Source organism: Hydra vulgaris, chromosome 01 (genome assembly GCF_038396675.1).
Source record: "Hydra vulgaris chromosome 01, alternate assembly HydraT2T_AEP".
Lineage (NCBI taxonomy): Eukaryota > Metazoa > Cnidaria > Hydrozoa > Anthoathecata > Hydridae > Hydra > Hydra vulgaris.
In genome coordinates this window covers 59130356-59154450 of record NC_088920.1, presented here as the reverse complement: position 1 = coordinate 59154450, position 24095 = coordinate 59130356, and the positions used below count along the sequence as shown (strand labels likewise).

Genomic DNA, 24095 nt, shown 5'->3' with positions numbered 1-24095 from the left:
AGAACAGTTTGCGGATTTGTTAGATATGAAAGCAACAAACTTAAAAGAAGCAAATAGAACATAAGAACTTGGCGATGAGACATTGCACCATCAACTGCAAAAAAAAATTCCAGAGGTGATGTTAATAAGATACAAACGATGGGTGTATGAGAACAGATTAAATGAAAATGTTGAATCTCTCAAAAAATTTATTGTTGAAGAAGCAGATTTTCAAATTGCAGCAATGGAATCATGTTTTAAAAAAATCATTGGTAGCAAAACACACAAAAGAAATTCGTACTTTGGTAACAATGATCGAAAAAAGAAAACAAATTGGATACAGAAATGTTCTTTTTTCGATGCCAATGAAATCATTGACTGGAAAAACAAAAACTACTATGGAAACTTTTAAATTTAATAATGTAACTGAAAACTTAAATGGAGTTAAATGGGCAAAGTAGTCAAAATGTTGAAGACATCTAAGAAAATTATATTCCCAAATATTGGACCAAAACCAATAACCGACTTTCTAATCGAAGTGGATTATGCTGAGTTGCACTGTGCAATTAAGGAAGTAAAAGGATAATTTAATGAACCACTGGCTCGACTCACGTCGCTTGAATGGATATTTATTGCCCAGGAAAAAAAGCTTTATAGAACTTCTATAAACTTTGGAATATATTTTCTATAGAAATTCTATAGAATTCTATAGAATTCTGTAGAATTTTTATAGAAACTCTGTTAATTTCTATAGAAATTCCAATAGAACTTTTTTTTCTACTTTTTATTTTATAGAAAAAAAAGTTTTTTAGCAAGTTCTATAGAAATTAATAGACATTCTATAGAAGCTTTATAGCATTTCTATATAATTTATATAGGCCATATGTTCCAAAAGTTTATAGACATTCTATAGAACCTTTTCTCCTGGGTAATGAAAAACAAAAGTCTTGGGAAAGAGTACAGTAATATTATTTAGCTGTATCAAGAGGAGAAAATCAATAAAAGGAATCTAGGAGATGGTTGGTACTTACCACATTTTCCAATTCTACGGTCCAAAACTTCAACAACACCTTGTCGCAGTTTAGCTAAAATTTAGAAAATATCCAGTGACTTTAGCTTGTAATATAGCAAAAGTGTATTTAAAAATTGAAGTACATAAAAATGACCAAAAGTACCAACAAGTTTTATGGAGAAATTCTTTTTGGAAGTTTTTGGAATCAACTCAACGCCTTTCATGGCTCAAGTTTTAACGCAAAAACACGCAAGAAAGTGTGCACCAAAATATCATTTGGCTTCTGAAGCTTTTCTTGAAACAACTTACATGGACGACACAATAACTTATGTAGTCGATGAAAAAGTAGAAATTTAATTATATAAGAAACTCACGCTAGTATTGGGTTCAGTAGAAATGTTTGCACAAAAGTTGCTTTCAAACTCGGTCAAAGTTCTTAAGGTAACACCAGAAAATGATCGTGCAGAACATATAAATTTAGATTCTTGTGAATTGCCTGCATTTTGCCTTGAAATTACCTTAAAAAAATGGCAACGTTGTTTGATCCATTGGGTTTTTTGCTGCATATATCATTCAAGTTAAAATAATTGTTCAAGGATTGTGGATTAATGCAATTTTGGATAGGATTGCAAACATTGTTGATCAATGGTTTCAAGAACTCAAAGATCTCCTAAAAATAAACATTCCCAGTTGTTTACAAACAGCTTCAACAGTTACAAATCTTCATTTCTCACAGTCAATCCACATTTTTTAGGGTGCGTCTTCTAAAGCTTCTGGTGTTGTTGCTTATCAATAATGTTTATATGACACAGGAGAAATGACCTGTGTAATCAAAATGTCAAAAGCCCAAGTAAGTCCATTGCAATCTATTAGTATACCAAGACTTAAATTACTTGGAGTTGTCATCGGTTTACAACTAAAGTTGAAACCATCTGTCGCAAACTGCCTTGGATTTATTCAATTAAAGACTGAACTTAAACAATAAATATACATACCAACAAAAACTAATGTAGCTGATTTACTAGCAGTAAATGAATTAGAGAGTAGTATGGTGACACGGACCAAGCTTCCTGCATTTTTTAAAAGAAAAATGGCCACAGAATTATATTGAAGTCACACAAGAGGCTTCAATTGTAGTAAAGAAAAATCCAGTAATAATGAATATGCATTATCCACTAAAGTAACAAATCAATCGCTTGATATAAATGAATTCTCATGTTAGAAAAGACATGTCAGGATAAACGGATGGGTGTATAGATTTATAGGAAACTGTCAATTTGAAACAGATTTCCGTAAAAAGGATGATATAACAGCTGATGAACATCATAAAAAAGAAATCATTGCTAAAGCTCAACAAGAAAGCTTTAAAGAAGAATAATTTAGAGAAACCTTTTTTAAAATTTTTAATCTTTCCCTAACAAACGGCATTTTTCCTGACCAACTAAAATTAGCAAAAATAATTCCGATATACAAAAGCGGTGATGACTCCATAAAATCTAACTACAGACCAATTTCCATACTCTCCTGTTTTTCCAAAATACTAGAGCGTATTATGCACAACAGACTGTACAATTATCTTGAAAAAAACAACATTCTTTATCATAAACAGTTTGGTTTTCGCAATAACCATTCCACGGAACATGCAGTAATTGATTTTGCCAACCAAATTTTAAATGGTTTTGATAGCAACAGTTACCCACTCGGAATTTTTCTAGATCTATCAAAAGCACTTGATACTGTCAACCCCAAGATTCTTATTTATAAACTATCTTGGAGTAGTTCACTCCAACCTAAAGTGGCTGCAATGTTATTTACAAAATTGTAAACAAGGTGTACCATATGACTTAACATGTTTCCCATTTGAATCAATAAGTTGCGGAGTTCCCCAAGGATCAATACTTGGACCTCTGCTGTTTTTAATTTATATTAATGATATTTATTTGTCTTCAAAAATACATAATTATATTATTTTTGCTGATATACTAATGTTTTCTATTCTGACTCAAATTTAAAAAATATTTTTTATATCGTAAACACAGAATTAATATATCTTATTTAGTGGTTTATAGCAAATAAACTTTCATTAAATATTAAAAACAAAATATATTTTGTTTGCTAAACCATCTAAATCCGAGAACCTTCCACTAAAATTTCCTGAACTAACAATTAACAATATTAAAATAAAAAAAGTTTTTTCAATGAAAATACTCGGAATAACTTTCGATGAACATTTAAATTGGAAAAGCCAAATAAAGGTAGTTTAGAACAAAGTTTCAAAGACTCTGGGAATTATGTACAAGACAAAACATCTTTTGAATAAATTATGTTTAAAAAATTTATACTTTTCATTTATACATAGCCATATTAACTATTGTAATATTGTCTGGGCAAACAATCATTCATCTTTCCTAAAAATTATTTATACAAACCAAAGACAAGCAAGTCAATTAGTTTTGGGCGCAGATAGATACGAAAGTGCCGAGCCGTTACTCAAGGAAATAAATGCTCTAAACGCATACGAACAAAATATATATCGTAACTTGTTATTTATGTTTAAACTTCAAATTGATATGATTCCAAAATATTTTTTCAAAAGTTTCACTCGAATTTATCATAAATATGAAACAAGACACTTAATGAGTAATTATTACATCCCACTAACATTACTCAAAAAATCTGACTTCTCGACTATATACCGGGGACCACGCTTGTGGAATTTGGTTCTTGACGAAAATATGAAAAAAATGAAATCTATTGCTACATTTAAAAGAACTATAAAAAAAACACTTCCTAAATTTAAACATTACGTACATTCTCTCATTTTTTTTAAAAAGTTGAAATAATTTTGTATTTTTTATTTTTAATGTATTTTATTTATTTTTAATATTGTATTTATTATGTATATGCATATGTACCAATTTGTAATTATTTTTTTTTAAAATATTGTATTGAATATGTATACGAATATGTACTGATTTGTAATTTTTTATTTTTTGTTTTTAATAACTTTTTTCAATTTTTTTTTCTTTCTTTTTTAACTTTATTTATTATTTATTTATTTATTTTTTTTTATTATGTTTTATTCTAATTTTTTATTATTTTTTTTTAATTTCTTTTTAAACTTTAAATTCTTTTTTAACCTTTAAATTTTTATTTTTTTCAAACTTATTAATTTCATTCTTTTATATAATATTGGAAAATGTAAAATTTTATTGTATTTTTTTGTATTTCACGAAAAGGCTTGATGATAAGACATTTCGACTTCTACTTGCCCCTTCTATTTAATTATAAATTGAAACATTCAAAAGTTTTATTATAAGTTTGTTAACGGAGCTTTTTACGCAAAAAAAAAAGTTTAAAAAGGTTTTTCTTCCGGTGCCAAAAAATTTAACGAAATACTTTAAGGAAATATTTCATAAAAAGCCTATGAATTGAAAATATTAAAACACATATATCTTTGGAATTAAATAATTACAGAAGTGGTTAAAACCATTTTGAAAATCAAATATATCAAGGAATCCTATGCATTTAAAATAAAAGTTACTAAAACTCCCAATTAAAAGGCTGTTTAAAGAAGTCTAAAAAGCCAACAAAGATAATAATAATGATAATAATAATAATAATAATAATAATAATAATAATAATAATAATAATAATAATAATAATGATAAGATAATAATAATAATAATGACCAAAGTTATCAAATTTAAAAAAAATCTTTTTTAATATTTATAGTTACTTTTTTTTAAAGTTATCATATTTTTTTAGATAAATATATAAGAAGGTTTCCCTCAAATGTTTTCACTCTTCACCTTTATGTAACCAATTAAAGTTATAATTTATTATTTTCAATTAAAACAAACTGAATTAAGCTATTTTAGACCAACTATACAAGCTCTCTTTACAAACACATCTTTATATAATAAATTTTGGATTACAAAAAAATTTTGTAAATTGATATTAACGATAGGTTTAATATAATACATAAATTTAATTAATAAATAAACAATTTTTCTCGCAATAAAAACTATGGCAACAAAAAGCATATTAGCAAAATAATAGGCTGCTTTTTTTTTAATTTTACATTGTTTGAAAAATGGCGACATCAAATATTCTTAAATAAGCAAATCTTGAAATTTTTATTTAACATGAAGTACTGAAACTTCTGATAAATCACTATTATCTTTTGGTTTAATTTCTCCAGGTTGAACAAAACTAGATGCCATAAAGATAAAAGCCAATAATAATGAAAGTAACCCAGGAACGAGAGCCCAATACGTTATATACAACGAAATGTCTTTGTTGAAAAATTTAGTACCAAGAGCACTTTCAATATCGCTATGTATCCTAACATGTACAACTATACTAAAAACTGCCAAAAGTACACCTGAAAAAGTAAAAACGTGTATTGATAAATTACAGTTATCCACAAAAAAAAATGTATTTGTCCTACATGGGTTTCATGTGGGTTCCCGCTCAGAAACCTAAAAAAAACCATGTGGAACAAGCGTCCCTCATGGGTTTTTTCACTGGGAAACTTTGATTTAAAATGGTTTAAACAGATAACTTGATAAATATTATTTTTCTTTTCAAATTTGTAAAATAGTAAGCTTTATTGTTTGAAATTTATTAATATATTTATATATATACTTACAAGTAATAATCATAAACAGCAAAGTGAGTGAAAATATCCACATGACGTGAGAATTAAAAACAAAAATTAAAACCATTATAAAAAAACAACAATAAGAGATTCTGCTAAAAGGGCAAAGGATCCATGGTGCATCAAACCCTAAAATTAAAAACTCTAAAATAAAACAAAAGGTAATACTATGTTACTAAGAAACAAAGAAAATAATGGCTAAAGAAATGGTTTTTAAGTTTTATTTAAACTTTTATAATAATGTTTGCTAAAAGTTTATACAATTTTTTTTTTCTGTTTTTATGCATAGAGGCTGATACATAAATCTAAAAAAAAACATGCCAAAATTATTTTGATGAAAACGAGAAAAGAAGTAAAATTACGCACATGTATTTAAAGGAAGCAAATCACTGAAATCTTTATCATCGAATTCTATATTACTAGACATGTAATAAACATAAACAAGTTGGTTAACTTTGCATATATTTATAATTGGTTAAATTTGCATCTACATTTAAAACAATAAAGTTTCGCCCTATAAAAAACGAATTTCATACAGAATTAAAGTTAGATGTTAAAAAAATTAAATAAAACCCTAATATTTTGGTTTTTGCTGACAAAACAAATAAAATTTACCAACTCACAACAGAAAACTTTAAAAAAATTTTACGCGACAATTTTACTCGTTCTTATGACAAAACTCCTAAAAATTTGGAAAACACAATTAATTTAGAAGCGCAAAGTATTACTAAAAAAATAAACCTTGATAACAGAATCGATATAACTGCCCCAGTCCAAGCCTTTTTAACACTAAAAGACCATAAACCAAATTTTCAAAACAAACTTCCTTGTAGGTTATTGGTTCCCTCAAAAATTGAGATTGGACATGTAAGCAAAATTAAATTGGACAAAATTAATATCATTCTTAGAAACTTATTAAATTTACAACAGTGGAAAAATACTACTGATGTTATAAATTGGTTCTACATAATCGAAAATAAAAATGACTGTGCATTAATTCAATTTGACATTAATGATTTTTACCCCTCAATAGCTATAGATATTTTAGATACGAAAATTGAATTTTCAAAAAGCCACACAGTTATTCCTGATGACACAATCCGTATAATAAAACATTGTAGAAAAACCTTACTTTATTTTAATAAGGAAACTTGGAAAAAGAAAAACATACATGACTATTTTGATGTAACAATGGGCAGTTATGACTGAGCAGAAGTTTGTGTATTTGTTGGACTATGTATTTTAGAATCATTAAGTAAACGATGCGACGATGGTTTAATAACAACAACAAAAAATTTTTTTTTTTCTGGTGCCGAGCAAATAATTTTTATTTTGTTTAGCATTTCTCATTTTGATTTCAAATATGCAACTCTTTTTTTACCATCAGGTCAAGTTGTAAAGATATTTAGGTTCAAATCTTAAGTATTTAGGGTAAAGTCCCTAATATTGTCAAAAAAAAAGTTATTCAAAAGTATGTCAACCTGGGTCTCAAAAGAAGCGTATTTTCATAGAGATTTTAAAAATGTTATTCATTTGTAATAAAAATAAGTATTTTTGTATTATTACTAAATAACATTCTGTTTAAATTTTTTAAAGAGTCTTTAGCATTTTTTACATAATTTTTTTGTCAATAAATTTTAAGGAAAAATATTTATGTTTTCTAAAATCTCTATGAAAATACGCTTCTTTTGAGACCCAGGTTGACATACTTTTGAATAACTTTTCTTTCGACATTATTAGGGACTTTACCCTAAATACTTAAGATTTGAACCTAAATATCTTTACAACTTGACATGATGGTAAAAAAAGTGTTGCATATTTGAAATCAAAATAAGAAATGCTATACAAAAAACAAATTGTTTGCTCGGCACCAGAAAAAATTTTTTTTTGTTGGCCTGTGTAATTACTCAAATCATCCACCCAAAGTTCTAAAACAAATCCCGATTTCAGTTAATAACAGGCTAAACCAAAACTCCTCTAATGAAAATGTATTCAATTCCTCGAAGAAAGTATTTGAAGATGGCCTTAAAAAAGTGGTTTTGAAAATTTTGAACTATAATTTGACCCTGAAAAAAAGAATAAAAAAAAGCGAAATAGAACTAGAAATGTTATTTGTTTCAACCCCCATATAGCAAAAATGTTTCCACTAACATTGGAAAAGTGTTTTTAAAATTGGTTGATAAGCATTTCCCGCCCTCGAATAAATTACAGAAAAATTTTAATCGAAATACAATTAAAGTTAGCTACAGTTGCACAAAAAATATGGAAAGAATTATAAAAGGTCACAATAATACTTTGTTAAACAAAAAAGAAATCTTAAATGAAAAAAAAAAAAAGAAAATTTTAATTGTAATCAAAAAATCAATTGTCCAGTGGAAGTTGTTTATAAAAAAAATGTGGTATATAAATGTGTTGTTTCCTCCAAGAATGTACCTGATAAACAATATATTGGCGTAACAGAGGGTGAATGGAAAAAACGTTTTGCCAATCATAAGTAATCTTTTAAAAATAAAAAGTATTCAAAAGACACCATGCTTTAAAAATATATATGGGAATTAAACGGTAAAAATATTGATGATTATATACTGAATTGGTCCATCCTTAAAACAGCGCCTGTATAGATAAATGAGCTCAAATAATATTTGCATTAAATCCCTCTTTTTAAAAAAACATTTTTTTAAAAAAAGCATAAATTATCATTTCAAAAAAAAATTTTTTTATAATAGTGTCAGCAAATTCCACAAATGTGTGAAAATTTACAGTATTTAAGACATTTTGTCTTCCTGTAATGCAATTTTTGGTATAAATTGAAGTTTTATTAATTTTATTATTTATTTCTGATGAGTCTTTATTAATGAAACACAGTGTTAAATGAAAAAAATTTTTGTTAAGTGATTTTCTACTAACATATAATTGCTCTGTTCTTTAAAGAACATTGAGCACTCCATTTTGTAGAATACATTTTAAAGTTGTTTAAATATATATATATATATATATATATATATATATATATATATATATATATATATATATATATATATATATATATATACATATATATATATATATATATATATATATATATATATATATATATATATATATATATATATATATATATATATATATACATATATATATATGGTATCAACATTCCCCCACCCCCTCCCACTCACTAAAAAATTAAGTAAAAATATATATATATATATATATATATATATATATATATATATATATATATAAATATACAGAACTGTAAATAAGTTTTAAACCACTTGCATTTTTCTCAAAAAATCCCGGAGAATTTTTCTCTAATATTCAAGTTTGTAGTTCTAAATTATTTTTAATTAAATGTAGTTCTATATTCTAAAAATTAAAACACATGTAATTCGTACAAAATATGGAACAATTACAAACACTTTAATGTCAAACTTCATAAAAAAACTCTTAGTATTTACTATGTCCTCCTTTTGCCTCAATCCCAACCACTATTCACCGGGGAATAGATTCATACAAATTATTTATAAAATCCTGGGATATGTTGTGCCATTCTCTTTGAAGTACTTCAAAACATTCTTGAGCATTTCGGGGAGCATGTTCAACCTTCTTTATGTCCAGGTAATCCCAAATATGCTCAATTATATTCAAAACTGGGGAGGCCAGGTCATCAATTCCAGTACTCCTTTCTCTGCCATTTCATTTAAATAATTTTTTGCCACTCGAGAACAATGTTTTAGGTCATTTTCCTGCTGCAGAATAAAATTATGACCTATTAGTCTCATTCCGTATGATACAGCATGGTGCCTTAGGATATCCACATAACGTTCCTCGGTGAGTCGCCCCCTATTTTGATCAAATCACCTACTCCAGTTGAAGATAAATAGCCCCAAATTTGTAAAGAGCCTCCTCTGTGTTCAATGGTAGGGTTTAAACACTCGGGCTGATAGGCTTCTTTAATTCTTCTTCAAACATATTGGCGTCCTTTCGTTTCAAAAATTTCGAGTTTTGGACTCATCGGTGTACAGAACCCGATTAAACATTTCCTGGGCCCAATCTTTGTGTTGTTTTGCATATTTAAGTCATTTTTTTTATTGCCACACCGTAAGAATGGTTTTTGAATTGCAACACACACTCTTAATCCCAATTTAAGTAGGTGCCGTCGAATAAAAGAATAGCTGACCTGTTTCCAAGTTGCTGTATTTCCTAAAGATAGGATTTTTAAATATTTATTGTCATCTTTTGTTAGCTTAGGAGGTCTACCACTTTTCTTTCTATCTTCAAGGGAGCCAGTTTCTCTAAACTTTTTAATGATTTGTAACAGCATTCTTCGAATATCCTGTTCTGGATGTAGTTGTTATGACACATCGTTTTAATAAATAAACAAACAAATCCCTCGTGTTTTCTCATCAATTTTGTTTATTTATTCAAAATAATATAATCCTTCAACTTTTCTTATATATTATTAAACTTCAGTACGCTTTAAAAAAATTGCATAGGAAAAAAATTGTAAATATGTTAAATTATACAGGTGGTCAAAAACTTATTCACAGAACTGTATATAACTTTAAAAAATCACAACAACATTATTCCAATAAAAGTTTAATGCAACGTTGAGCCAACGTAAAGGCAATGCTATGTCTACTAAAAAATACAAAGTTGAATCAAGGTAAAATATTACATTTTGCCCACCTAAAATACAATTTCGTGCCAACGTTGGATATTTGCTGTTGGCGAAATCGCATTTAAAACTAAAATGATATAAAAACAACGTTGGGAACTGATGTTGAACCAGCATAACTCGCAGCATTGTTCTAATGCTTTACCTACGTATCTGTTCTAGCTGAGTATATATATATATATATATATATATATATATATATATATATATATATATATATATATATATATATATATATGTATGTATAGACTTTTAAACTTGGAAAAAGTCAAAAATGAGTTGTATTGTAATTTATTCCGTCATGCGGCTAATTTCCATACTGACGTTTCGTAACAAAATTTTTACAAAGTTTTCGTAAGAATTAAACCCCCTTTACAAAGATGTCTTATCGACCCATTTACAAAAACTAAGATTTTATATGTTTTTAGTTTTCAAAGGAAAAATATAAAACTTACGAAACAGAATAGTCACGTGCTTTTTCTATCAAATTTAAACTCTCTATTAAAAATACTTCTTATTTTGTTCCATTTTATTTCTCTTTAATTTTGTTTGAATTTCAAAAGTAACCCTTGGTTATCAAATAATCAGAATTTCACATTAGATTAATATATAATTACATTTCCTAGCAGAGTAGAAAGGGGTAAAACTAAAATTTATTTTTATAATTAATTTTTTTTTATAGTAAAATGGTTTAAAAAATTTTTGGTTTTGTTTTTGTTGAGAAAAATGAGCTATATCCGAATATTTGAAAGAAAAAAAAAATGATTGAAAATGTTTTAGTAAATTGAATTTATTTGAAAAAAAAAAGTTTAGTTTTACCCAACAATTTTTTTTTTTTTTTTTTTTTTTTTTTTTTATGGTTTACATTTGTTAATCGTTGTACAGCTTAAAATAAAAAATAGTATAAATAATAATATAAACTTACAATGATAAAAAATAACAAATATAAACAAGGTATCGGAAAGAAGATCACAAGGATCTTGTCGTCAGAACCTCAAATAAGCATTTAACAAAGATAAGATAAAAAAAAAAGTTAATAAACTTTTACAAAACTACAAGGTAAATAATCTGATCTGAAGAAAGATCAAGATGATCTTGTCATCAGAATTGTATACAAGAGTAAACCAATGTGGAAGTTAAAAAGTAAAAAGTATATGAACAATAAATAAAATTAGTAGGAATAAAATTCTATAAACGTAAACATGTATATAAACAATAAAAAAGAAGACCAAAAAATATTTTTAACTTTTACTACTAATAATAACTCAAAATATTATCTAATGAAAGAATGAGATTTTTCAGTTTTTTTTTAAAAAGGCAAAAAGTAATAGGTACTTCAAAATTAAAATTCGGCAAAACAAGTTTATTCCAAAGGTGTGGCGCTCGATAGGTAATACAAAGTTGGTTAAAGTTTGTTTGACAAAAAGGTTCATTTAAAAAGTTATTATTTCTCAAAGTATATTTACTGATTGGTTTAAGAGAAAAAAGATCTTTGAAAACGGCTACGGATAAGTTATTTATCCACATATATACAAAACATAAAGTATTAAATACATTTAACTCGTATATATTCAAAATTCTCATTTCCATAAAATAATGCTTCGAATGAGAGAAGCGATTTGCAAAATTGATTATACGGATTGCGCGTTTCTGACGGAGATAAAGACGTTGCAACTTACTTTTTTCAGTACTTCCCCAAGCAATATTGGCATAATTTAAATAACTATGTATAAATGAGTAATAAAGTTGTATTAAGACTTTCTTATTGAGATAGTTTCGTAATTTATATAGGATCTCCATGTTTTTAGAAATTTTTGTGCTTATATAATCAATATGGTGATTCCAAGTAATATTTTCATCAAGATAAACACCTAAAAATTTTGTAACAGAATCTCTTTTGATTTCCTTTTGGTCGATAAAAATTTGAGGTAAATTTGTAGGGAGAAATCGTTTTTTGTAATCGAATGAAATAAAACCCTTTTTTTTTTATTAATATTTAAGGTTAACTTATTACACTTAAACCAATTAGATATATGTCTAAGTTCTTCGTTCATTGTTTTAAAAAGTTCAGCGATATCATAGTTAGAAAGGAATAGGTTTGTATCATCTGCATACATAATGCTTATTAGTTTTGAAGCTTTATTTAAGTCATTTATATAAATTAAAAAAAGGAGAGGTCTAAGAATTGAACCTTGTGGAACTCCACAAGTATTAAGAAAAGTGGATTGATAATCATTGTTAAATAATACAAACTGTTTTCGATTAGATAGATAACTTTTAAACCATTTTAAAATTTTATTTTTTATTCCGTAGTATTTTAGTTTATGAATCAAAATATGGTGATCGACCGTATCAAAAGCTTTTGATAGGTCAATAAAAATTCCTAGTGTATATTGTGACTTTTCAAATGATTTTGAGATTTCACGTACAAATTGGATAATAGCATGTTCAGTTGAGTTATCTTTCTGGAAACCAAATTGATTAATGTAAAGTAGATTATTATCATGGAGTATTTGTATAATCTGTTGAACATAATTTTTTCTAGGATTTTCGAAAATGTGGAGAGAACAGAGATGGGGCGATAATTACTGATTTCAGATTTGTCCCCTTCTTTAAAAATAGGAATAATTTTGGCAATTTTTAATTGTTCTGGGAATACTCCTTGATGGATAGAAGCCTTAAAGATTTTAAATTCGGTTAAAACTGAACAGTTAAAAAAATTCGGTTAAAACTGAACGTGTTAAAGTATTGATAATTTAATTAATTAATTTTAATAAAAACAATTAATTTACAAATAGAAAACAATTAATTTTTGAAAAGGTTTGGACATTTTTTTGTACAAGACCACTTTTTTTTGGTGTTTTTTTTTGGTAACCATGTTTTAACGGGTGATGCGGAAGTTATCGGACAAATCCTAATATCATTATTTGAGCATAATAATTAGTTTTTGTGGTTTTATGCCTAGGCATAAACGTTCTATAAAATATAAACTTTATTATTTGAAACACAATTATTTAAAATGAGGTTAAATGCAGTTGAACAAGAATCTTTTCGAAAGCGACTAAAAATGTTTTTTGTAAATAAACCTAATATAAAAAATGAAAAAAAATCGTAAATCATTTTGAAAAGGAAGGATTTGCTCGAAATGCAATATATGATAACCTAAAAAGACTTGAAACTGTTCAATCGTTTTCTGATAGAAAGCACCCTGGTCAAGCCGAATTAACGAGATTTGTCAACAATCGAAAATGGGTCAGTCAGAGAAAAATAGGTATTAAATTCGGTGTAAATTAATCGACAATTGGTCGTCAGTTATAAAAAATGAATATTAAATATAGAAAACGTGAAAAGACTCCAAAATACACAATAGAATAACAAATAAAGGCAAAGAAAAGAAGCAGGAAACTAGTTAACCAACTCTATAACAAAATCGCTTATAGTCATCGATGACGAAAAATACTTTTGTTTTGCAGGGGACAACATGCCTGGAAATTCTGGATACTACACAAACAACAAAAAGACATGTCCAGAAAGTGTTCATTTTATACGAAAAGAGAAATTTCCAAAAAAATTATTAATGTGGATAGCCATATCTGACCGTGGTATGTCCGAGCCATTGTTTCGCACTTCCAAGGCTGTAGCGATCAATTTATCAATCTATATTAATGAATGTTTAGAAAAACGACTTCTTCCATTTATTCACAAGTATCATGGAGACTTTAACTATTTATTTTGGCCAGATTTAGCAAGTTCTCATTATTCTAAAGATTCTCTAAATTGGATGGACCAATATGTCTATTACGTTGATAAAGAATCCAGTCCCCCAAATGTGCCTCAAGCACGACCAATTGAAACTTTTTGGGGACATTTGGCACAGAAGGTTTACGAGGGAGATTGGCAAGCTTCAGCAGAGCAAGCTTTGATTGATCGCATTAAACTAAAACTACAAGAAATTGATTTAAACTTTTTACAGTCACATATGAAAGAGCAAAATTGAGATCAATTGCAGATGGTGGTGTTTTTCATATAAAAAATAATATATTTTTATTAAAAGATAAATGCTTTATTTAAAAAAAATATAATAGTAGTTTGTTTTTTTATTTATAAATTTCCGCATCACCCGTTACAAACCCAGCTTTTGCAATTTGTACTTTCATTTTTTTATTTAATTTTCTTTTTCTTAATTTTCATTCCATAGTTTTCGGCATTTTTTGCAAATTTTCTGTTACTTTGTTAAGAGCTGTTTGCTTTTTTGAAGGTTGTAATTCAACTCATCATCAACATAAAAGTTTGCGCCTTTTTTGTTTGTTTGTTTTAATTTTTCAGCTTGTCGTAGACTTTCTAGAATTTCTAGAATTTTCAGACTTTCTAGAATTTTCAGCGTTTAGGCATTCACATTCCGCTTCCAAATGTTTTCTTTTTGTATTGACGTTTTGGATTGAAAAATGTTTCTTTGAAGTTATTTTTTAAGTCCAATTACTGCTTAATTCAATGCATGTATTGCTAATGTCACTGGAAAAATTGGTGTTTCAACAAATTGCAAGTGATGTTGTGTTAATTTGTATGTGTGTTAAAATTTTTATTAGATTGAGTTTGTGTAATTTGAGCTTGTGTAGGTTGAGTTTGTGTAGGTTGAGTATGTGGTGATTCAAATGTTTCAGCAGTTTGTAATTTAGATTTATCAATTTTATTTATATCAAGAGAAAGTAAAACAGTATTTCGAAATTCTCCAATTAATTGTAATCGTGTAAAAACTTTATCGCTGTTAAAAAGTTTGGCTTGAAGGTGAACAAAACTTTCCTTTGATAAATTGTTACACAATGTGCTTGCATAATGCTGTTGTAATAATTTTTGCTAAACCTTTTTTACATGCCAATATACTTCCGCATGTAATGGTTGAAGTATTGGGAGAAGTGAGCTGGTCAACATAATAACTTGATATTATGCACGTTCAATGCACGTTATTGCAACTTGATATGTTACATGCGTGTTGTGACCATTCTATACTTACACTTGTGTACCTGGAGTTTTTTTAATTGTTGATATAAATAATTTATTCAGCCATTGCATTAATTGTTTATCTTCCATACATCCTGACGGTAAAGTTGTATACTCAACAATTGATGGACCACCTATACACCAACTACTGTATAGACGCTGTTTTGACTTATTATAAATGGAGAAATTGCGGTTCCAGCTGCATTGGTGCTATTCCAACTGCATAATTTATTTTTTTATTATTACTGACTAATTTTAATAGACGAATAGTAGCACGTCTGGGAATTATTGATTGCCTCCAATGGTCACCAGAAAACCCGGTTTTGTCAAAGTTCTATAAATTGCACAATTTATTTTCATTAACATTTTCTTTAAGTAATTACTTTTTACATGTTTGGAAATATTTTGCTACAGTTACTTTAGTGCAAGATACTGCCCTCAGTGTTGATATGTTGCATGGAGCTTTAATGCTTAATTTGTGTCTCGATCTGTTAATAAATTGATAATACCAGTCTTTTCCAGGGCGTCCATTTTTAAATAAACTGGTTTGATTTGTAACTTTATATCCAATATCTATGGTTTGGCTTTGCGTTCTACCAAAACCCCAATCTGATAAATTTGCCATCATTTCTAACAATATTATTTCAACCGCACTACTTAGAGTTGCTGCTGTACCAAACCCTTGCAAATTCACACGACTATTTACACAATTTGACAAGGTACCTTTTGGAATATTGTATATTAACGATGCTTTGCATAAACTTAATTAATCTTTTTTTTTGTACCCCCATAATTATTTGCTCCTCTATTTTAAAGTTTTTTTGATAATGTTTTGAATTGATTTTGATTTTGTTACTTGATTAAAATTGATTTAGATTTGTACAGAAAATTATAATAAGTAAATTATAGTAAAGAAATAATAATGATAGAAAAAGATAATTAATAATTGTTAAAAAAACAATTAACTAATTAGATGCGAATAACAGCTACACTGTCCTCCCAAAACATTAGCAACCAAATAAAAAATGCTTTTTTTCTACTTTAAATACTAATTACAGCAATTTTATTTTTTTAATTACGCTTTGAATACAAAAAATGCTTAATAATGCATGTAAGAAAAAAGATTTGTACATAATAAGACTACTTGAAAATGAATAAACTTGTTTTTATTGGTATTTTAATGCAAAAACGTGATCCTCCAAAACATTAACGACTTTTTATAATTACTCACAAAAACTCACGGAAAATCAGCAGCACAAGTGTGGAAATAATGCCCAAGGGAATTGTTGTGTTGTAATTAATAGTACTTAACTAATGAGAATCAAATAATTGTTAATTTTTGTCCAGAGATGAATATGGGGTGTTGCAATTATTACAATATTAATTTATGATCGCATATATATGCTGTTTTGAATTATAATGGCAGGAAACAAGTATAATTTAGCTTTTCGAGAACATATTGTTAAAGATTACAAGAAAGGAGTCAAACAAAAGGAAATCGCAACGAAATACTCCATTAACAAGTCAATTGTATGTCGAATAATCAAACGATTTAATAAAGGTAGTCCTTTAGAAACAGAACATAAGGGCGAAAGACCACTCAAAACATGTCGTTTCACCAATCGAAAAATTATTCGTCATGTTAAAAAAATCTTTTTGACAGCGCTAATGATACTATTAAAAACCTGATACTTTCTGTGTCTCAAAATACAGTTTATAGACGGTTATAACTTTCAGGACTTTTGAGCTTTAGAGCAGCAAAAAAAATCTTTCATTTCTCAGTAGAATAGAAAAGCTAGAATTGAGTTTGCAAATTTTCATAGAGACTGGACTATAAATGATTGGAATAGAGTACTCTGAAGCGATGAATCAAAGTACAATTTGAAAGGTCCTGATTGAAATTTAAAGGTATGTAGACCTAAAGGTAAACGCTTAGATCCTAAATACACAAGAGGAACAATCAAGTATGATGGTGGAAAAAGTGCAATGGTTGTTTTTCTAGTTTTAGTGGAGTTGGACCTATTTACCGAATAAATGGCATTATGGATCAGTATGTTTATCGTTATATTCTCAAGGAAAAAGTGGTTCCTCATACTGATAATAATATGCCTCTTTTATGGACATTTTAACAAGACAACGACCCCAAACACACCTTTAAACTCTTTAAAGAATGGTTTGAAACAAATCAAATTAAAGTAATGAAATGGCCAGCTCAATCACCTGATCTCAACCCGGTTGAAAACTTATGGTACCAAGTTGAACTCTCCCTAAAACACAAAGGACCCTTCAAAAACGCCGATGAGCTATATAAAGATATTGAAACCACGTGGAATGAGATTACAAAAGAAAAAATTATTAAACTTGTAAAGTCTATGCCGAGAAGATGTTCCTTGATCCTAAAAAGTAAAGGATATGCCATTAACTATTGATATTAACATTTTTTAGGGTAGTTTTAAAAAAGTTGTTAATGTTTTGGAGGACCACGTTTTTGCGTTAAAATACCAATACAAACAAAAATTCACGTTTATTTTTTTTCAAGTAGTCTTATTATGTTAAAATTTTTTTTCTTATATGTAACATTAACCATTTTTTCATTTAAAGCGTAATTAAAAAATAAATTGCTGTAATAAGTAATCAAAGTAGAAAATTTTTTTTATTTCATTTGGTTGCTAATGTTTTGGAGGACAGTGTATGTGTTATTTTAAAATATTATATAAAATATATATAAATTATTTGTGTTCAGTTTTACATGATAATATGACTTGGGGCCGTCCATAAAATACGTCACCCTTAATTAGGCATTTTTTTACCTCCTCCTCCCCCCCCCCCCCCCCCTCCCTCCTTTGTCACCGATCGTTCGTTTTTCCCTATACCCCCCCCCCCTCCTTAAAAAGGACGTCATAAAATTGACCCCCCCCCTCCTCCTCCAATCCTATAAATATCATTCAAAATCTGATTAGTTATTTCCACGTTTGTTTTTGTTTTTTTCCCTTTCTGAAAAAAAAATTATTTAATATTACTTTAGTCTTATCCGACATTTTAAATTTAATCAAAGTGTATCATGAGAACTTGTATCACTCATCATCTATCCAAGGACTTTTTAAGTGATCGTCAATTAATATGATTGGAAAAGAGCAGTCCGGTTTGTCTAAAATAGTTGAATCATTCGGAATATAAAGGCCCTCCGTTTCGATTTCGTCCTCATCGAACCATTCATCAAAGGCCGCGTCCTTTTCTAATGCAACTACGGCCATTAACTCTCTTTTGCGGCAATGCGAACAGGCCTGACTTGCAAAAGAGTAATAGCCATTCGGTTAATAACATTGGAATGAGCAAAGTTGACATGCTTTTTGAGCATGACTTGGGAGGCAAAGTACAAGTTACAGTGCTTGCAAATTTTCTGAGACAAACTTGATTGCACAAAGGGCCAAAACAGATTGTAAGGAGGAGGTTTGAATGATTTCAATGATCAAGGAATGGTGCTCTGAATATTGGAAGCAATAAGAAAAAATACAGAAGGAAAACGATTCTTGCTGGCGACGTCTGAAATGGATACAGCTTTCAAGCCATCTTCTGACTGGCTAATTGGAATAGGTGGAAGCAGAAATCGACCAGGAATAACATTGAAGTAAGAGCTCCTTTTCAAAGCGCAGCATCCGGGATCTTCACATTTCACAATTTGAGTGAAATATTGACTGGTGCGCACATGAGATGCAAACCAGTCCTGATCCTTTGATTAGAAATGATGGACATTGAGCTCCGTCTTTTTGTCTGGATCGATATACTCGGCCACCGTTGGAAACTGGTCAATCATCAGACCTGAAAAGACCGAGGCACAGTTCTTTCCAGAAAATTCAAAGTTCTGTTTCTCTAAACGAAGATCCACTGTCCTGCCTTAAATATAAGTCGCAATTCAGATAATTAACTCCTTAAGTCTTGTATATATATATTGTATTTTGATAAACAGTTGATATCAAAAATGAATTTGAATACCTTGAGAGTCTAGATGAGGTCCATAATGGGTACACGAGCAATTCCCTTTGGACAAATATTTGTAAAACTCTATTTAAAAATCATAAATGATATCAACACTAAGTCCTTGGGGACAAGTTTCGCAAAAAGATTTAGCGCGAAAACACGTAGCGATCAACTAATGATATATATGATACGAGAAACTACCAAGGGTTGAACAATATATAATTTATTGTAATATATTCAATATATTTATATATACAAAAATAAAATTTAAATAAATATCAACACGAATTTCTTTCCTATATTACGATAAATAAAAGCATACCATTCCCTCACGTTAACTTCATAAAAACACATGTTTACATATAAAAAATTATATAAAGTGACGTCCTTATCAGATGAACTCTCCCCCTCTTGTCCTTTTTTGTCCTTTTAATCTGGACCCCCTCCCCCTTCTATTTGGATGACGTCCTTTATGGATGGCCCCTTTTCGGTAACTCCGTTATAACTTGTTTTAGGAAACAAAAAATTCATGTGAAAAAGGATTCTTAATCGTAACTTTTAATAAAAATATATCCTTATACTTTAATGTTATTTCATTTTATTACTGAGATTGTTACGTCGCGACGTACCGACGCGTACTGCGTAAACTAATACTTATGCTCAAATTTATAATTTTGATACAAAAATTATTAAGTTTTTTTACTTTTATGTTATTAGATAGAGCACAAAATTCTCCACAATATAAAACTAACAAAATTTTTAAATATTTTTGTTTAAAACCGAATTTAATCAAAATTAAAAACATTTTCATAAGTGTTCAGCTTTTCCCGCTTTCGTTAATTAAACAAATAGCTATTATGCCCCTAATGACTCAAGTACACTTGAACAAAACAAGCAATATGTCTCAAATAAAAATACAGTTATATTTATTTGGAGCATACTATATACTACCCTGTTAAGTTATACAGCTAAATATAGTTATATTTAATTATAATCTACTTTCATTACTTAAACAAGTAGCTATTATTTTTAATAGACTTATTTTAAATGCCAAATTATGTACAAATTTTTGTCAACTCTACTATCTACCGAAAATTTATATGAAAGTAGATTATAACTAAATATAACTATATGTAGCTATATAACTTAACAAGGTAGTATTTATTGGACATTACTACTATACATTTTTTATTGTATTACTTATTTTATTAATGAGATAATTACTGTTTTATTACAAAAAAAGTTTACATTATATTATTTAATTTAATAACACAACTATTACGTAATGAAAATAACGAGTAAAAAGTTTATAAATTTACAAAATATTGAGCAATTTTTGTAACAACATTGTAAAATATTTAATTGCATACTATTACTGTTTTTTCAAGACAAATTTAATTGTATTTAGCTCAATACCAAAATGCATTTGCTTACTTATTTCTTTTCAAAATTTCTTCAGAAAAATTGAAAAACCAAAATATCAATAACCTCTCAACAAAACATATAGCCAAAACAAAATTGGTTCGTAAAGCTTAATCTTTAAGATAACCGTTTAATTGCTTAACGCACAAAAGTCCCAAAATCTACAGTCATAGATATTATAATTAAGCTTAAGACTACTCAAATCTTCAAAGGAAAACTTGGATGTGGAATAAAGAAAACTTTCCTTAAATCCAAAAAGGTAAAGTTGATTCTTAGTTCAATTGCAAGAACTCCGAGTCCGTCACAATGAGATCAAGCAAGAAAGTTCGAGTCTTATATCAAAGCGTTCTTATATCAAAAAGTTATTATTAACTTAAAAATGCTCAAAATAAAGCAATTTATAAAAAAAATATACCTAAGAGAAGCTTAAATTGTAAAATTAAAGGAACTCGATGTGTAAAGAAGTTGGTTAAATTAATTGCGGATAAAAGTAGACGCATAATTGAAGACGACAAAACATTATTGCAAGTCGAATTTTCCACAACTCAACAAAAATAAACCTGTTGATGATTAATTTAAATATATTTGACAAGAATAAATTTGCATCCAAGCTCCTTGTGTGGCAAGCAACTTGTAGCTGTGGTGTGCATTCCTCTTGTTTTGTCACTAAAAAGACCTTGACTGCCGGTCTCTACATCAAAGAATGCCCCCAAAAAAGACTTGCCATTTATGAGACAACACAAATACCGATATCTCTTTTGGCCAGATCTTGCTGCTTCTAAATGTTCTAACAAAGTTCTACAGTGGTGTAAAAATAAAAATGTGAAAATTGTTTGTAAAGGTACGAATCCTCCATATCGTCCTGAAGAGCGCAAGATTAAAGATTTTTGGCCAAGAGTAAAAGAAATTTTTTGTAAGACAGGTGGAGTAACAAAAACTAAAACGGACTTCAAAAAATGGATTAATGCTACCAATAAGATGAAAAAAGAAAAATCTGCAAAATGATGGCATCAACCCTCTACAAAATTCGATTTCTTGTAAAACAGCACATCAAACCCATTAAAATAAAGTTGAGATCCTAATTGATGTAAACAAATTTAATATTAAAAAAAAATTGAAATAAAAAGAATTGATGGTTTTAGAGAAATCTCAATTTGAAATTTACCGGATTTTTCCATGTCCACCCAATATATAAAAACAAAGATGATAAATAGAAATGTAAAAAAATCTTACATAACGTTGTATATAAAATCGTTGTAATGCAAGAAAACTTCTCTACTAATTACAAATCTATTTTGTTCAAGCTGTTTTATTTCAAATTTTTGTATTTATATTACTGTATTTAAAAAAACAAAAAATATATTGTCTCATCTGAGTGCAAAATTTGAAACTTCGATTGTAAATTTGCCATAGTTCTCCACTTTCTCGATAATTTCTGTTTGCTAAAATTACGTATCTTCTTAGTTCTACCATTTGTATAGCGTTAGGTACAAACTTCTATTAGTGTATAAGTCTTTAACATAAGTTAAATTTGCCGGCGGTTTTAGGAACGATTGTGTATAATATATGTATAATGGTCACTTTGGTAAAGACCCGTATTTTATGGGTCTGGACAGCTAGGATATATATATAAGAGAAAAAGAATAGATAAGGTTGATGCGGAATAGACTTACAAGGACCCGTATTTTTTTGGGTCCGGTCAATTGGTATTATAATAATACACAAAAATGAAAAAATATATATATATATATATATATATATATATATATTGGTAAAAAATTTAAAGTAATGAAATGAAAAAGCCCATAAATAAAAATGAATCCATAAATGTAAAATCTTATACATGTAAACTTTTTAGAGGTTTGGGCCTAATTTCTGTTTTTAGATGTGTCGACATTTGATGTATTGGTACATTTCTTTTTAGATTAACACTTTTAATTTAGGGTTCGCTTTGTTTGATTTCACTTCATGTAATCGTAAAAGATGCATTAGATGTAGAATATTGCGCCAACTTTGCTTGCTTCTTGGTCCATAGGATGACTTAAGCATTCCTGTCTATGTTACCCCATAACTGAAATATTCGTTTCACAAAAAAAAAAAGCTACAAAAAATCTTAAATTTTTAGTACTTAAAAACAACATCATAAAAACACATATTCAATGATATTACAGTATGGTTTTACTTATCTTTTTTTATTAAAGTTTTTCAGTAACAAAAAAATTATAATTAGTTTAATTATGCCCTTAGTATTTAGTCGTTATTTATACTTACTATTTTGCAGATAATAATAGTTATACCTGTTTGCTTCACATCCGGCTACAACATCCGTTAAAATAACTTAAACAATAGTTAACAGGTGACAGGTAAAAACATTTAATCAGCCAGATGGTTGTCTATTTTCTAGTTATATGGTGTATTTTTACTAACCTGCTTTATTATCTGTGTTGAAATGTTCAATAAAGAGTGATACATCTTTGTCTCCATTTTTGCTTTCTATTAAATTAGACCACCCTTTTTTACATTGTAACGAAGCAATTAATAATGTAAGAGTTATAAAAGACAAACAAAGCACTAAGTAAACTAAAACCAGGCGATAATTCATTTTATAACTATTTTTTTTGTCTAAAGAAGATAATTTATATATATATATATATATATATATATATATATATATATATATATATATATATATATAACGTTTTTCTTATTAATTCTTCTCACTTAAGTATTAAATGAATTGCAAATGACAACAAAGTTAATTGCAAGTTTAAAAAATATATATTTTTATAACTTTCAATTGAGTTTTAATTTAAACGGGAAACATTATATTAGAGTTCTGTTATCGGAAGTTCAGCTTCTTGTGTGTTATTAAAGTTGGAAAATGAAGTCGATAATATTAATTCATTCAAAAAATCAATTTTACTTAGGCTATTTATTAGATATAATGAAGCTTTTACGCACAAATCTGTACGACTGTTTTTGTTTTTGTAATTATTTCTTATTACTTTTTGTGACGTTTGGCAACGTTACGCTACAAATAGATATTTAGTTACGTAGTTATATAAAAATTTGAATTAAGTAGTTATATAAAAATTATATAATACGTAATTATGTAAAAACTTAAGATTAAGTTAAGAAACTGAGGTTTCTTTTAATTGGGCTTCTCAGATATTTTAATTTAAATAAAATTTAAAACAAACTTTTTTAATTTTCTAGATATAAGTATAAACAATATGAAGTATAGATAAAACCTAAAATGAATAATCTGAAAAAAAAGTATAAACAATATTAAGAACAGAAACAATTAAGTAGAACAATATGAACTATTAAAAAAAAATAGATATTAGCTATACTAAAAATAAATA

At 27.9% G+C, this 24095-nt stretch overlaps 1 protein-coding gene across 1 annotated transcript; it reads right to left on the bottom strand.

Moving 5' to 3' along the window:
• Positions 1 to 4858: 4858 nt before the first annotated feature.
• On the bottom strand, positions 4859 to 23351 carry LOC124809991 (uncharacterized). The gene is made up of 3 exons (XM_065787125.1): positions 23158 to 23351; positions 5646 to 5783; positions 4859 to 5378 (listed from the first exon to the last, which is right to left on the bottom strand). The coding sequence occupies exons 1-3, from the start codon at positions 23330 to 23332 to the stop codon at positions 5131 to 5133; spliced, it is 561 nt and encodes a 186-aa protein (XP_065643197.1). The 5' UTR covers positions 23333 to 23351; the 3' UTR covers positions 4859 to 5130.
• Positions 23352 to 24095: the final 744 nt, after the last annotated feature.

Excerpts from the sequence above, each read along its gene's own strand:
- LOC124809991 (XM_065787125.1), bottom strand. The coding sequence starts at position 23,332 with ATGAATTATCGCCTGGTTTTAGTTTACTTAGTGCTTTGTTTGTCTTTT. Across the intron at positions 5,784-23,157 it reads CAACACAGATAATAAAGCAG|GGTTTGATGCACCATGGATC; the intron begins GTTAGTAAAAAT and ends TTTTAATTTTAG. Across the intron at positions 5,379-5,645 it reads GCTGTTTATGATTATTACTT|GTGTACTTTTGGCAGTTTTT; the intron begins GTAAGTATATAT and ends TTACTTTTTCAG.